Source organism: Pristiophorus japonicus, chromosome 16, assembly GCF_044704955.1.
Source record: "Pristiophorus japonicus isolate sPriJap1 chromosome 16, sPriJap1.hap1, whole genome shotgun sequence".
NCBI classification, from domain to species: Eukaryota; Metazoa; Chordata; class Chondrichthyes; family Pristiophoridae; genus Pristiophorus; species Pristiophorus japonicus.
Genome location: NC_091992.1, coordinates 88,495,348 through 88,512,247, shown reverse-complemented (window position 1 = coordinate 88,512,247; position 16,900 = coordinate 88,495,348). Strand labels below are relative to the sequence as shown.

The 16,900-nt window shown below is 44.1% G+C and overlaps 1 protein-coding gene across 1 annotated transcript in view; it reads left to right on the top strand.

Moving 5' to 3' along the window:
• LOC139226206 (uncharacterized) overlaps positions 1–16,900 on the top strand; it is a 75,726-nt gene that overhangs the window by 12,709 nt on the left and 46,117 nt on the right. Inside the window, exons 21-34 of the mRNA XM_070856836.1 lie at positions 4,863–5,105; positions 5,203–5,379; positions 5,460–5,605; positions 5,690–5,780; positions 6,594–6,983; positions 7,081–7,207; positions 7,507–7,625; positions 13,101–13,297; positions 13,395–13,578; positions 13,665–13,830; positions 13,942–14,066; positions 15,022–15,330; positions 16,426–16,629; positions 16,720–16,845. Of these exons, the coding sequence (XP_070712937.1) occupies positions 4,863–5,105; positions 5,203–5,379; positions 5,460–5,605; positions 5,690–5,780; positions 6,594–6,983; positions 7,081–7,207; positions 7,507–7,625; positions 13,101–13,297; positions 13,395–13,578; positions 13,665–13,830; positions 13,942–14,066; positions 15,022–15,330; positions 16,426–16,629; positions 16,720–16,845 (2,604 nt within the window). The remainder of the gene's footprint in view (positions 1–4,862; positions 5,106–5,202; positions 5,380–5,459; positions 5,606–5,689; positions 5,781–6,593; positions 6,984–7,080; positions 7,208–7,506; positions 7,626–13,100; positions 13,298–13,394; positions 13,579–13,664; positions 13,831–13,941; positions 14,067–15,021; positions 15,331–16,425; positions 16,630–16,719; positions 16,846–16,900) is intronic.

The following is a 16,900-nucleotide window of genomic DNA, read 5'->3' as shown; positions in this document are numbered from 1 at the left end:
GGAAATCGGCGCAGCAGATGGCCGGACACACAAAAAGAATTAAAAAATACATAGCAGCAACTTACCTCCAACCCTGCTCGAAGGGCTTCCTGGTCCGGTCCCATTCTCCGTCCCCATTCTCCCGGTCCGGTCCCATTCTCAGTCCCTGGTTCACAGAGAGAGAAAGAGAGAGGACCAGCAAGCCCTTCGGGCGGGGTTGGAGGTAAGTTGCTGCTATGTGTTTTTCAATTCCTTTAATGTGTTGGGAGCTGGCTGTATGCTTCACTTTGCAGCCTCAGCTCACATTGTGTCCCTCGTTTTGGTGCAGATCAAGGCTCCACCCCTGTTGTGTATTGCTCTGGTACATTAAATGTATGATATAAGTACAACAGTGCACCACAGAGGGCTGAAAGTACCTGTACGAGGCAGTATAAAAGGCTGCCCACCACACCTGGAGGCCACTCTGGAGCTGTTCAATAAAGGACTAAGGTCACAGCAGTTAGATCAACACCAGACCGTGTGGAGTCAGTGATTTATGTGCTACATACACCACATTGGCAACGAGGAAGCGGACGAACTCCATGCAACCATGGCTACTCTGGGCTCGCTAAAGGATTTTACCTCGGGCAATGAATGGGAGGCCTTTACGGAAAGGTTCGAGTATTACTTTACAGCAAACGACCTGACGGGGAGCACGGACGCAATGAGAGATAAGCGTAAGGCGATATTGCTTTCCAGTTGTGGCGATGAGGTTTACTGTCTCATCAGGGATTTGCTGGCCCCCACGAACGCCAGGGACAAGTCATATGAGGAGCAGATCGCACTCATTCGTGACCAGTTTAAACTGAAGGAGAGCATCCTCACGGCCAGATACAAATTTTACCATCACTGCAGACCCGACGGCCAGGACGTCACCAAATATGCTGCGGACCTCAGGAGACTCGCGGCGCCGTGTGATTTTGGCGCACACCTTGATGATATCTGCCATGTTAAAGGCCACCTTCAGCGTATGTGTAAAAGAAATCGGACTCACCATGTGGCTGAGGAGATGGGGGATGATCCCTCATCCAGCGAGGGGCAGACAGAAGATAATGAGGTGTTGGGACTGTACACGTGTATTGACAATTCGCCCCCAGTGATAAGGGAAGTCAAAATTAACAGAGTCCCTGTGAGCATGGAAGTGGACACGGGCTCGGGTCCGTCGTTGATGAGTCGGAGAACTTTTGATAAACTGTGGGACAACCCGGCTGCACGACCCAAGCTGGTCCCAGTCACGGCAAAGCTGCGTACCTACACCAAGGAACTGATACCTGTTCTCGGCAGAGCAGATGTGCAGGTATCTCACGGGTGCGAGACGCACGGTTTACCCTTATGGGTCATTGCAGGCGATGGGCCAACGCTCCTCGGCAGAAGATAGATGGGAGAGGGCCGTGGGAACTGGGAAGACTTCACTCCTCCACAGACTGCTGCTCCCCGGGTTCCCAAAGAGCAGCGCCAACCGAGCTGAAGCTGCAGCCTAAATCCACACACAGGCGACAGCAGCCCAGAATTCCTGACCCCAAGCAAATCTGCAGCCTCAGCCTCCACAGGCGAACAGACCCTGGAAGAACAAAGTTGCAGGTGTGGGCCTATTGCTGGAGTGCGGGCCGGCGGGGCGCTGCGGGCGAGAAGCGGGAGGCCCATCGGTGGCCGGTGGATCTGGGGGGGCCCACACAGCGGAACAGTTGGGCAACGGCAGTGGCTGCAATGGTGACGGCCACGGCGGGCCGCAGGAGAGACGGCCACAGCGGCAGCAGGAGAGGCGGCCATGGCGGCAGCAGGAGGGGTGACAAGTGTGGAGATCATCAGCTGGAGTTTGCACTGGGCAAGTGTGGAGACAACGGCGGGAGCAGAGCCTGCGGCGTCGGCGGGCGTGACTCGGGCTAACGCGAGCCAGAGCGGCGGATGCGGCAGCAGGCACGGACCGACTCACAGGGACTGTGACTGATCGAGTCCAGACTGACTTCTGCAAGATGGGCCGTTTTCTTTTTCTCTTTTTCCCCTTTCCCTGCTTCCTTGTCCCCTCTTCTTTCTTCGCCAGCGAGCTCAAGATGGCGGTGAGCCTCGTGGCAACGGAACCCTGCAGACAAAGGCCAGCAGAACACCTAAGATGGCGGCGCCTCGAGGAATGCCACAAGATGGCGCCTTAAAAGGGAAATGCTCCTGGGAGTCTTAAAAGGACCTTACACCATTGGCGGTCCCCACGTAAAGACTTTTGTAAGGCAAGAGCGAGTTTAAATGTGCTATGTGAATGTAGGATGATGGATTTATGATAAGAATTAAAATTTTAATGCTGGATGGTTACCGTGTTTAAAATAATGGATATGAATTGCGAATTACGATAAGAGTTAATATTTCAATGCGGAATGGTCATTGTGCTTGAAATCATGGACATGAATCACGGGAAGAGTTGATACCACGAGGTTCAAGAAAAAGGGACATGGATCCGTGACTAACATTACCAATGGGCTAATGCGATGTTCGATGAGGGGATTCAAGCAACGGCTTTTTGAACTGGCCGGGGGAGTGAGATGTTGTATATTGCTCTGGTACATTAAATGTATGATATAAGTACAACGGTGCACCACAGAGGGCGCTGTGGTGAGAGACCTGAAGGTACCTGCACGAGGCAGTATAAAAGGCTGCCCACCACACCTGGAGGCCACTCTGGAGCTGTTCAATAAAGGACTAAGGTCACAGCAGTTGGATCAACACCAGGCCGTGTGGAGTCAGTGATTTGTGTGCTACATACACCACAACCCCCACAACTAAAGGTCGGATTTCGCCATGCCAAAATGAGTAAATCCAACGGGGAAACTTAGAATAATTTTTTTTTGCTGTACTTAGGCCCCCAAAAATCGGGTGTAACTCTTCAAGTATGCCAAAAAAATGCTTTGTGGAAAATTGAGCCCATAGAAACAGACTGTAAAAGCTTCAATAGGTATGTAAAAAGGGAAAGATAAGCTAAAATAAATGTGGGTCCCTTACAGGCTGAGACAGAAGAAATTATAATAGGAAATAAGGAAATGGCAGAGAAATTAAACAAATACTTTGTGTCTGTCTTCACGGAAGATTGGTACTGGAGAAATTAATGGGACTGAAAGCCGATAAATCTCCTGGACCTAATGGCCTACATCCTAGAGTTTTAAAAGAGGTGGCTATAGAGAAAGTGGATGCATTGGTTGTTATCATTCAAAATTCCATAGATTCAGAACAGTTTCCATAGAATGTAAGGCAGCAAATATGTAACCCCACTATTTGAGAAAGAAAAGAGAGAGAAAATGGGGAACTAAAGACCAGTTAGCCTGACATCAGTAGTAGGAAAAATGCTGGAATCTATTATTAAGGACTTGGTAACAGGGCACTTAGAAAAAAATAATAGGATTGGGTAGAGTCAACACAGATTTATGAAAGGGAAATCATGTTTGACAAATATGTTAGAGTTTTTTTAGGCTGTAACTAGCAGAATAGATAAGGGGGAACCAATGTATTTGGATTTTCATAAGACATTCGATAAGGTGCCATACAAGAGGTTATTAAACAAAATTGGGACTCATGGGATTGGGGGTAATATGCTATCATGGATTGTGGATTGGTTAACGGATAGAAAACAGAAGGTAGAAATAAATGGGTCATTTTTTGGTTGGCAGGCTGTAACTAGTGAGGCACTGCAAGCATCGGTGCTTGGGCCTCAGCTATTTACAATCTATGTCAATGATTTGCATGAGGGGACCAAATGTAATATATACAAGTTTGATGATGATACAAAGCTAGGTGAGAATGTAAGTTGTGATGAGGATGCAAAGAGGCTTCAAGGTGATATAGACAGGCTAAGTGAGTGGACAAGAACATAGCAAATTGAATATAATGTGGAGAAATATGAAGTTATCCACTTTGATAGGAAAAATAGAAAAGCAGAGTATTTTTTAAATGGTGAGTGATTGTTAAATGTTGGTGTTCAGAAGGACCTTTTGAGGAATTAACTTTGTGGTGGGGCTACTAGGCCAGGGCATATAAATTATTAACTATACTTCTAATCCTGGTGTAATTATAAATTGCATTTTAACATTTTCTATCTATAGTGTATTCAAACAAGTATGTCTGGCAGATATACAGAAAACATATCATACATGATCTGAATTATGCAGGTGATGATGAATAAGCCTGGTACATGATATTGGGTCAAGTATCTGATGCCGTCTAGCAAGGGCTCAAACCCAAGCTTGATGATTAACTGGTGACTTTCCTATGGGAGTGGGGGGGAAGAGATAGTTGGGATCTCTGTGAAGTTCAGATGACTCCAAGGTGGCACATCTGGCAATGGAAGTCGAGAACCATCAATGGAAGATTGTGTAATCTAATGATCCTGGCAGGTTCAGAGTATTTCAAGTCGAGTTGATGATAGACCAGTCAGTCTGACTTACCATGGAACCTAGAATTCTTTCTACTCAGCTCCAGCTAACCATGCAGGCAAAAGTTCAAATGGGTAGGCTGTGTTAGCTGCTCTGCTAAACTACACAGTTTTAATTGCTTAATCTCCAGCAATACACCTGCACACTCTTGGAGGTCTCTAAGCATTGGTTCTGTTATCCTGTATTTAAGCTCCAGATTAGGGAAGTGGGATATGTCCTTACAGGAAGAGATTGGGCACTCAATTCTGGGCAGATAGAAACCCAGTGGGTGTAGCTTTCTCATTAATTTGTGAAATTCCTAAACATCAGTAACAGGCTTCTGTATTACTTCCAAATATATTTAATTGTGCAAAAACACAAGTCACAAAGGCGCAAGAAAGTTTTATTATTAAGTTGGTTGGAAAAAGAACCATTCTCTTTTTTCTCCAAAAGGAGGCTGATGGCCTGGCAGATGCAGAGGAAAGGTGTGACCAGCTCATCAAAAACAAAATTCAGTTAGAAGCGAAGGTCAAGGAACTTAATGAAAGATTAGAGGATGAGGAGGAATGTAATGCAGAATTGACAAGCAAGAAGAGAAAACTTGAAGACGAATGTTCAGAATTAAAGAAGGATATTGATGATCTAGAACTCACACTGGCCAAAGTTGAAAAGGAAAAACATGCCACAGAAAACAAGGTATTTATTTAGATTCACAGCAGAATTATTTAATTTGTAGAAATTAGTGGATACAATTGCACATTTAACTAATTTAAATAATGATTTTTACCCATAGGTTAAGAATCTTACAGAAGAAATGGCCTCCCTTGATGAGATCATTGTCAAATTAACAAAGGAGAAGAAATCCCTCCAAGAAGCCCATCAGCAGACCTTAGATGACCTCCAGGCTGAAGAGGACAAAGTCAACACTTTAACCAAAACCAAAGCTAAGTTGGAACAACAAGTGGATGATGTTAGTATTAGTAAACACGTAACTTTGAATATTTGTATTGATGCCTTGATCAGTATGACAATTTTCCTCATTTATTGTAGCTCGAAGGCTCGCTAGAGCAAGAGAAAAAGCTTCGCATGGACCTTGAAAGGGTCAAGAGGAAGCTTGAAGGGGATTTGAAACTGATGCAGGACTCGTTAATGGATTTAGAAAACGACAAGCAGCAATTGGAAGAGAAAGTGAAGAAGTAAGAAGTGATTTTGCTTTTGTAATGTATTCATGGTATGTATGTTATAATATTTTATAAACTTTCATTATACTCGCACTACAGGAAGGATTTTGAAATAAGCCAGTATCAGAGTAAGATTGAAGAAGAGCAGATTCTTGGAGGCCAATTGCAGAAGAAAATCAAGGAACTGCAAGTACGTTTAAATCAGAGATACCTGAATATATTTGGTTGTTATCGGGTAAAGCATTGTCAGAATTCATGGCCCAGAAATTACGGCTTCCTCGGGTCCATACGGAATGTGTACGGACCCGGGAAGGCATCGCAAAAACTGTTTTTCAGTGCACAATGTGCATGCATCTCGGGAGCGAGGACATTTGCAAGGGCAAGATTGCGATATTTTCCCATATCCTGCCCAGCAAATGTCCTCAAAACTCTTGCGCCTGATAAAAAAAAAGCAGGTGCATAGCCTACTTTTACAGGCGTAAGAGTTTTAAAACACACTTAAAACATAAAAAATAAAAATAAAAAAAACACATTTTATTTTAAAAACCCTGCCCACTATGTTAAATTTATTTTAAACCATAATTTAAAAAACTTTTTAAAAACTCAAAAAAAGCATTTTCTCTAAGATATTTATTAACTTTAATTTCAATTAATTTTAATTATGTGAGGTGTGTTTTTTATTTGGTGTTATTGTGTTTGGGTTTTTTTTCTCGATTAATAGCAATGAGAACTCGTAGATACAGAGTTCCCATTGCTATTAATTGAGAATACTTCTCCTGCTTGGTTGAGCAGTCACACGTGACTGCATCTTCTGCGTGGTAACCTGGAGGACAGGAGCGCACTTCGCAGCGCAGGAAGGGAAGGCCTCCCCAACAGAATTCCACGCTCCTCCGGGACCACCGGGTACTTTGGGAAAAATTCTCCGGTCGGAAGCGTTCGTCTAAAAGAAGCCTCCGACCGGAATTTCAGGGCCCATTTAATGTCCAACTATTTCAAATTCTAGGCCCGCATTGAGGAACTCGAAGAGGAGATTGAATCTGAGCGTGCAGCTCGTGCCAAAGCAGAGAAGCAGAGAACCGACTATGCCCGTGAACTTGAGGAAATCAGTGAGAGACTAGAAGAAGCTGGCGGCGCGACTGCCGTCCAGATTGAAATGAACAAGAAGCGTGAAACAGAATTTCAGAAAATGCGCCGCGATCTGGAAGAATCTACCCTGCAGCATGAAGCCACAGCTGCTGCTCTTCGTAAGAAGCAGGCTGATACCGTTGCAGAACTTGGGGAACAAATCGATAGCCTGCAACGTGTGAAACAGAAACTTGAGAAGGAGAAGAGTGAGCTGAAGATGGAAAACGATGACATTGCTAGCAACATGGAAACAGTTTCCAAATCCAAGGTATGTCACAAATTGTCTTTTTGTTGCACAGTAAGTACCTTGGACAACCTTTCACTGTATGCACACTATTTACGTGCCTGAAATAATTGCATTACAGAGTTATCTTGAAAAGAGCTGCCGAACTCTTGAGGACCAACTGAATGAAATAAAGACAAAATATGAAGAACATGTGCGTCTTATGAATGACACCACAACACAACGAGCTCGATTACAGACAGAAAATGGTATGCCTCTAGTGAACTGTACACTTAGCGGTTACTTGAAGTTCCATGTGAAGATTAGAGTTTCTTTATTTACCCATTTTGGATCTTTGTATCCTTTGCTTTGCTGTGCCACCAGTCTCACAATAGCCGTTTACCACATACATCGATGGTCAGCTGGAAGGATTGGTGTAAAGGTAACTCGGTACTTAGAATTTGTGTTCCACCTACAGCTCTGGGAGATGAGGTATTAGCAAAAGCCAATGGACCAAGGTTCTTGCCTTTATTCTTTATGTTGCTCTAATTGCAATTTTTAATTTAAGGGGAGCTAAACCGGCAGGTCGAAGAAAAAGAATCCCTCATTTCACAATTCACTAGAGGGAAGCAAGCATTCACACAACAGATTCAGGAGCTAAAGAGGCAATTGGAAGAAGAAACTAAGGTGAAGCATGCTTTTTCATCATATCTTAATATTTATTGGATTACAAAAGTGAATCCATAACTAATTGCTCCGTTTTAGAACTGCAGTCAAACATTAGAGATGCTTACATCTATACCAATGATAATTCTTTGCAATTGTTTTGAAACATAGGGACCGAAATTCAGGGTCTCGGTAAGACACATTACTAGCCCATTTGCAGCGGCCATGCGGCGGAATCCCATGGCTAGCCAGACCCAAATTCAGGTCAGGGATTTTTTGGCCTGTCCCCACTTCCACCCTGCTGCTGCCGACTGCTGCAAGCGCGTCATAAAACCGCACACCGCCGCTATCCCTCACCTGCAGAATACACCGACCCAAATTCACCTATAAAAAGCATTTCCCCACCAAGCGGTGTCCCGACAGCTTTCTCTGTCATTGCACCTTCTGCTGACTGTGTGCGGCCCGGCAGTGTGGTGGCCCATCAAGGGGAGGGCCCACTGCTGAGGCCGCCATGTTTTTATTTTTGCCGGCCGATTTCGCGATCGGCTGGCAAAATAGTGCCCTCTTGGGTGCCAGGCCATTGGCCCGGCTGAAACCCTCCCTGGTGGGCCAGTGGCTGAAGATAAAAATGCCGGATTCTCTTTGTCGTGTATGTACTTTTGGGATCACTAGCCACTAGATGGCATCACTGTTGGAGGCCATTGGGCTGCACGCACTTGTGTGCAGCCCAAGTATAAAAGGCCAGCCACTTTGTATATTAGTCACTTTGGGCCTTAGTAAAGCAGAGCCAAGGTCATACCTCTTGGAGTTAAACAGTACTCAGTCTAACAGTTATTGCATACACAACATTTGGCGACGAGGCAACAAGAACCTTTGCATGCAAAAATGAGCACAATTGGATTGTGGAGCGATTTGTGGAAGGAGAAGATTGGGCAGACTTTGTGAGCCGTTTGAGTCAGTTCTTCGTGGCCAACAAAATGGAGGAGGACGGCGACGCAGTTCGGCACTGGGTGGTGTTCCTCACGGTTTGAGGGCCAAACATTTATGGTCTGATAAAGAATCTACTCCTGCCTGTGAGTCCAACAGAGAAGACGTATGAAGAATTGTGTACACTGGTACAGGACCACCTTTAGCCAGACGAAGGCATCATCATCTCAAGATACAGATTTTACACGCACGTTCGCTCAAAGGGCCAGAATGCGGTGGAATTCGTTGCTGACCTGAGACGTCTAGCGGGACCGTGTAAGTTCGGGGCTGTGTTGGCAGACTTGCTGCGGGACTTCTTTGTAATCGGCATCAACCACAAGGTGATCCTGCGTAAAGTACTGGCGGTGAGGATGTTGGACTTGAACAGGGCCATCACGATCATCCATCTTGCATGGATAGAAGTCTAAAGCAGATATCAGTGAAAAATCGAAACTCGGCAAGTACTGTAAATATGATTGATTTGCCGTTCGGCAGAGCAGCACATGGCAGGGCCTACCCGACTGTGTACATGAAACCGGTGGCTGCCCAAAGTCCGCCAGCGGGAATGCATCCGATTTCTCCATGTTGGCGTTGTGGGGGAAATCACCAGCACCAGCAGTGCCGATTTAAGCGATATAGTTGCAAAGGCTGTCTGAGAGTGGGGCATCTCCAGCACAAGTGTCCGCAGATGAGCAAGCATGCTGCAACACACCACGTGGAGGATGATGGTCAGACTAGCGTGGATCCGGATATGCAATCCGAGATACCAAAGGAGGAAGTGAATGGACTGTACTCGTACCTAACTAAGAGCAAACCTATAATGATCAGCGTGAAATTTAATGGGGTGCCGGTAGCGATGGAACTGGACAAGGGGACGAGTCAATCGATAATGAGCCAGAAGGCATTCGATAAGCTGTAGGATACAAAGGCTGTGAGGCCTAGGCTAAGTCCAGTCAATGTCAAGTTGCGCAAGTACACCAAAGAACTCATAACGGTGATTGGCAATGCCACAATTAAAGTGTCATATGACGGTGCAGTTCACGAGTTACCGCTATGCATTGTCCCAGGCAATGGCCCAATGCTGGCTTGAAAAAAATCAGATGTGATTGGAACGACACCAATGCGTTGTCGTTGGAGAAAGATACAGGTGCCCAAGTACTGAGCAAGTTCCCCTCGCTGTTCGAACCAGGCATCGGCAACTTCACGGGTGCCAAGGTGCAGATCCACGTGGACTCAGATGCAAGACCCGTCCATCATAAAGCTCGGGCAGTTCCATATATGATGAGGGAGAAGGTCGAAATCGAACTGGACAGACTCCAGCGTGAAGGCTAGTTGAATTTAATGAATGGGCCAGCCCCATTATTCCTGTGCTGAAAATTGATGGCACAGTCAGAATCTCTGGAGACTACAAGGCTACCATCAACAGGGTTTCGATACAGGAATAGTACCCGTTACCGAAGGCTGATTTGTTTGCAACGCTAGCCAGGAGGAAGTCGTTCACCAAACTGGACTTGACGTCGGCCGACATGACACAGGAGCTGGTCGAGATGTCGAATAAACTTATGTGCATTAACACGCATAAAGGACTGTTTATTTATCACAGGTGCCCTTTTAGAATTCGCTCGGCTGCAGTAATATTTCAGAGGAACATGGATAGTCTGCTGAAGTCCATTCCCAGAACCGTCGTGTTCCAAGATGACATCCTGATCACAGGTCGTGACTCTGAGGAACATCTGAACAACCTGGAAGAGGTTCTACATCGTCTGGACAAAGTGGGACTCAGACTGAAACGCTCGAAGTGCGTCTTCATGGCACAAGAGGTCGAATTCCTGGGGAGGAAAATTGCTGCTTACGGCATCAGGCCCACGGACACGAAAACCAAGGCCATCAAGAATGCAGCCAAGCCGCAGAATGTGACGGAGCTGCGTTCATTCCTGGGTCTACACAACTACTTCGGTAACTTCTTACCTAAATTGAGCACCTTATTAGAACCACTGCACTAAGAAAAGGCGACAACTGGGTGTGGGGTGCGCCTCAAGACAGAGCTTTTGAGAAAGCCACTAATCTGCTTTGCTCTAACAAGCTGCTGGTACATTATGACCCATGTAAACGTTTAGTATTGACCTGTGATGCTTTGGAATTGCTTGTGTACTCCACCAAGCTAATGAGTCGTGTAAACTTCAACCAGTTGCGTATGCTTCAAAAAGTTTGTCTAAAGTGCAAAGAACCTACAGCATGGTAGAAAAAGAAGCACTAGCCTGTGTGTATGGGATTAAAAAGATGCATCAGTACCTGTTTGGTCTTCAGTTTGAACTGGAGACAGATCACAAGCTGCTCATTTCACTGTTCTCTGAAAACAAAGGTATCAATAGCAATGCTTCATCCCGCATCCAGAGGTGGGCGCTGAAATTATCCGCTTATGATTATGTAATTCACCATAGACCTGGCACCGAGAATTGTGCCAATGCTTTGAGCCATCTGCCGTTGCCCACACCGGAGGTGGAAACGCCACAACCGGCGGACCTTTTGTTAGTTATGGATGCTTTTGAGAGTGAAGGAACCCCTGTCACGGCTCAACAAGTTAAGACCTGGACCAGCTAGGACCCAATTTTATCAGTGGTGAAGAGTTGCATCCTCAAAGATACCATACCGAAGCAAATGTGTGAGGAGATCAAACCTTACATTCGTCACAAAGACGAACTGGCTATTCAGTCGGATTGTTGTTATGCCCGAGAAAGAGAGAGAGAAATTTGTATGTGAGCTACATAGCACACATCCCAGCATTGTAATGATGAAAGCCATCGCCAGGTCTCATGTATGGTGGCCAGGAATTGACTCTGAGCTAGAATCATGTGTGCATCAGTGCAACACTTGCATGCAGCTCAGCAAAGCACCAGCGCCGCTGAGTCTGTGGTCGTGGCCATCCAAACCATGGTCCAGGATCCACATAGACTTTGCAGGTCCCTTCCTGGGGAAGATGTTTTTAGTTGTGGTGGATTCATATTCGAAGTGGATAGAGTGTATAATCATGTCATTCAGCACATCCACAGTTACCATTGAGAATCTCAGTGTCATTTTCGCAACACATGGTCTGCCTGACATCATTTTTGGTGACAACGGATCGTGCTTCACCAGTCAGGAGTTTCAACAGTTCATGAAACTCAATGGTATCAAACATGTAAGGTCAACACTGTTCAAACCTGCATCCAATGGGCAAGCAGAATGTGCTGTCCAAATCATAAAGCAGAGTATGAAGCGAGTAACTCAAAGGTCACTGCAGAACAGTCTGTCATGCATACTGCTTAGTTACAGGACATGACCACACACACTTACTGGCATCTCGCCTGCTGAACTAATAATGAAGAGAGATCTTAAGACCAAGCTATCTCTTGTATACCCTGACTTGAATAATTATATCGAATATAGAAGACAAAGTCAGCAAGGGTATCACGATCGCGCAGTTGTGTCACGTGATATTTCTGTAAATGATCCTGTATATATTCTGAATTATGGTCAGGGTCCCAAGTGGATCGCTGGTACTGTCATGGCCAAGGAGGGCAACAGAGTATTTATTGTCAAGTCCAAAAATGGGCAAACATGCAGGAAACATATGAATCAGACAAAGCTGCGGCACACAGACGAACTGGAACAGTCAGAGGAAGAGACAATCGACGACCAACCAACCTACCCCCAGTCATCAGAGGATTCGGTGGTCATCAGTGAATCGAGACTTTCAATCACTGACATGTTCAATGAAAATGGACTTTCATTCCTTGACACTCCCACCAAGTCAGCCATCCAGCCACCAGTCACAACAGACTTTGAACACTCACCCAAGGCTGGAGTTGAACTGAGACAGTCAACCCGGGAGTGTAAAACACTGGACCGTCTCAATTTGTAAAAGACTGTGTTAATATCTCAGAGGGGGGTATTGTCATGTATGTACTTTTGGGATCACTAACCACTAGATAACATCCTTGTTGGAGGCTATTGGACTGCACACACGTGTGTGCAGCCCAAGCATAAAAGGCCAGCCATTTTGTATATTAGTCACTTTGGGCCTTAATAAAGCAGAGCCAAGGTCATACCTCTTGGAGTTAAACAGTATTCAGTCTAACAGTTATTGCATACACAACACTCTCCCCTTTAACGGAGGGGAGAGAACATGGTCACATACTCGAGCTCTGACATCACCACCGTTCTGCCGCTGAGTGACAGCAGCGGAGCCCCAATCTCGTTCCAATCTCCTCCCCTCAGCCTGCCTTACCGCCTCACGTTCGCCCCCACTATGACGACTTCCGGTCCACCTTTAAAAAAACGACAAAGTTACGAAAGTCAATGGAAAGGATGCCTCAATGATCCCGGCGGAAAAAACTTGAAGAAAAAAACCCTGAATTTCGGCCCCATAAGGTGATAAAGGATTGATTCTTGCATGGACTATTCTTATTTCATCTGATAAAACATAGTTTTATGTTTAAGCATTTAAGTATTAATACTTTAACCAGTAACTTTCAAATTCAAATATTTCAGGCCAAGAGTGCCTTGGCACATGCTCTTCAATCTTCCCGCCATGACTGTGATCTGCTCCGTGAGCAATATGAAGAGGAACAGGAGGCAAAGGCTGAGCTCCAGCGTGGCATGTCCAAGGCCAACAGTGAAGTTGCTCAGTGGAGAACAAAATATGAAACTGATGCAATCCAGCGCACTGAGGAACTGGAGGAGGCCAAGTACGTGCATTAAGAGAATTTTAGTTTATGCTTTCTTTGGGTGAAATTTTAAATTTTTTGGTGATAGTTAAGTGGGCATTATCATCTTCATCTTCAGGAAGAAACTTGCACAGCGACTCCAAGATGCTGAGGATCATATCGAAGCAGTGAATTCTAAATGTGCTTCACTGGAAAAGACAAAACTGCGGTTGCACGGTGAAGTGGAAGATCTAATGATAGATGTGGAGAGAGCTAATGCTGCTGCAGCTGCTCTTGATAAGAAACAGAGAAACTTTGATAAGGTTCAGTTACAATAATTGAATGATTTAGAGACAGCTACATGTAGTTTAAAACTACGTGCCAATTGTGGACTATTGTGGCATTCTAGGTTCTGTCAGAATGGAAGCAGAAGTATGAGGAAACCCAAACTGAGCTGGAGGCAAGTCAGAAGGAATCCCGTTCTCTGAGTACCGAACTGTTCAAGATGAAGAATGCTTATGAGGAGGTGTTAGACCAGCTGGAAACTCTTAAACGAGAGAACAAGAATCTGCAACGTGAGTTTTCATGTGATTAAAGTGTTCTTTTACTGCAAACACATCGACATAAGATTTAAATGATAAATTATATCTAACTTACTGCAGAAAATGTTTTGTTTCTTTAAACAGAGGAGATCTCAGATCTAACTGAACAGATTGGCGAGAATGGAAAGACAATCCATGAGCTGGAGAAGGCCAAAAAATTAGCCGAGCAGGAAAAGTCTGACTTTCAGGCGGCATTGGAAGAGGCCGAGGTTTGTTTACCGGTTTTGACTTGGATTCTTTGGGCCGGATCTTGCTGGTATGGGCCATTTTGTGGCATGCAACTTTAGTTGGACCTTTTTTCTGCATCATTCAGCGCAAAGATTTTGTGTGCTGTAATTTGCTGGATGAGCGAGCTGATCACAGTGCGGTGAAGGCAACAGAGCATCTGGGATCATAGAGAATGATGGGACCAACAGTGGATCTCCTTAACCAATGAGATTTAAGGATTGAGAAAAAAAACAGAGGAAGGACTAAGAAGACAATAGAGTGAATTAGAGTTAAATCAGGTACAGAAAGAGAAATAAGGGGAAAGAAAGATTGGATTAAGAGAGAGAAAAGAGAAACAGAAAGATAAAGTAAGTCAAAAATTAAGATTGAAAATTTAAAATGATTAAAATCTCTAAAAAAAATTTCTTACATGGAGGAATAAGATTGAACACTTTAAATTGTTCCCCTTCTGAGCTAGGATGGTTGATTGGCATGGCATTAACAATTATCATGTCATTAAAAATTACACTGTTAATTATCAGACTTGACTTTCCATGACATTTAATGGACAATTAATGTGCAAATCCAGCAAGTGCTTAAAATAACAGGGAGGATAAGGGCACGATGCCATTTGTGGGAAGCAAATGGCATAGCGACATTAATCCACAAGCAAATTCTGGAGATTTGCAACCCATGGTGTATCAATCAACTGAATTTGCTAGCCGATTTGCACATCATTATCAATCTCATTAATTTGTCAAGTAAAAATTAGCAAAATTAGTCCTGACAACCCTACCATTTTGATAAGCTAGTTTTTATATTTCAGCATTATAGTGGCGATTGTGGAATGACCAGTTGCAGCTCCATGATCCTTTCTCAGGATATTTTCTAACATTTTATCACATGAGACTGCGTGTAATCTAATATCCTAATAACGACTTTGTGTTGTATTTTAAGGCATCTCTGGAACACGAAGAAAGCAAGATGCTGCGTATTCAGCTCGAATTGACCCAGGTGAAATCAGAAGTGGATAGGCGGATCGCTGAAAAAGATGATGAGATCGAGCAAATAAAGAGGAATTACCAACGGACAATAGATACCATGCAGAGCGCCCTGGATACTGAAATTAGGAGCAAGAACGATGCCCTGAGGATCAAGAAAAAGATGGAGGGAGACTTGAATGAAATTGAAATTCAGCTGAACCACGCAAACCGTCAGGCTGCGGACGCTGTAAAACATTTCCGAAACATGCAAGGCCAGCTCAAGGTTCGTGGAGCTTCGGTTAATGCATGACAATGGCCCTGGATTCGTGGACTCTGCGGGCGCGTACGAGGTGAAGCACATACGCCTAAACCCGGAACTTGCGATCTGTCAATAATCCTCTTGACAGATTGCAAGCATCCGGAAGTAAAGGGCCTCCACAAGTGGAGAGTTGGGCTGTTTGCCCAACTTCTGCCCAGCGAATGCCCTTGAAATTCTTACGACTGATAAAAGCTGGCATAAGGCCTGCTTTTTTATCAGCGTAAGACTTTTAAAGGACAGAAAAATACATTTTTTCAATAATTTATACATTTAAAATCCCATTAAATAAGGAAAGTTTATTTTTAACCCCTTTAAAATATGTACATTTATTTTCAAAAAATTAAAATGTTGTTTTAAATAATTAATTAAATTTCATTTTGATTAATTTTAACTATGTGATGGTTTTTTAAGATTTATTTTAAGTGCTTGTATGTTTTGGGGTATTCCCATTTATACTTGCAGTGAGTTCGGAACTCATCACAAGTATGAATGGGAATACTCCAACTTGGATTGGTTGGGCTGGCCCACATGATCCCAAGGAAGCGTACGAAGCGCTTAAGTCCCTGGGATACATGGGGCTATATGCAGGCCTTCGCATAGAGACCCAGGAGCACAAGTCCCTGAACCTCCGAGACCACCAAGTAAATTCGGATAAATTTTTCAGGTCTGAGGCATCTGCCCGCGGGAAGCCTCCACAATTTTTAGGCCAATAAGTTAATGTTAATGAATTAAGCAAATCAAAGGCTTTGCGGGTAAAGTTGAATTTTCGTGTGCACCTTTTTTTGATAGATCTTTAGAAGCAGTAAAATATATCTATCTTTATTTGAGATTATTTATTTCACATGGATAATTCCATTATGGCCATAATGCATTATTACCAATATGCACACATGGTTTAACTTTCAGGAACTTTCAATACTGACTTAAACTAGGTGGTTGAAATATAAAAATGAAGTAACACATATCAGATGCCTAAATGAACCATTGGTTAGAATTAAGTTATCTATGTGAGCTTTAAAGGTACGATTAGTTAATATCAATCAACAATCTGGTTTTAAGGAATGCCAGTTGCATCTTGATGAGGCCCTCAGATGCCAAGACGACTTAAAGGAGCAACTGGCCATGCTGGAACGGAGGTGCAATTTACAGTTCGCTGAAATTGAAGAAATGAGAGCAGCCCTCGAACAAACGGATAGAGCTCGCAAAGTTGCTGAGCAGGAATTGGTTGATGCGAGTGAGCGTGTGCAGCTCCTGCATAGTCAGGTAGATAAAAACAGCAATCTTTCAGACTAACTTGGGTGTACAATATTGCGGTACATGGACCATAACAACTCTGATTGATTCTTCCAACAGAATACCAGCCTGATAAACACGAAGAAGAAGCTTGAAACTGATATTAGCCATCTTCAAAACGAGGTTGAGGATGCTATTCAAGAATCAAGAAATGCAGAAGAGAAGGCAAAGAAAGCCATCACGGACGTAAGGCTCTTGTTTCAATTTTATTAGTAATATCAAAGACATGTTACTTTTCAAC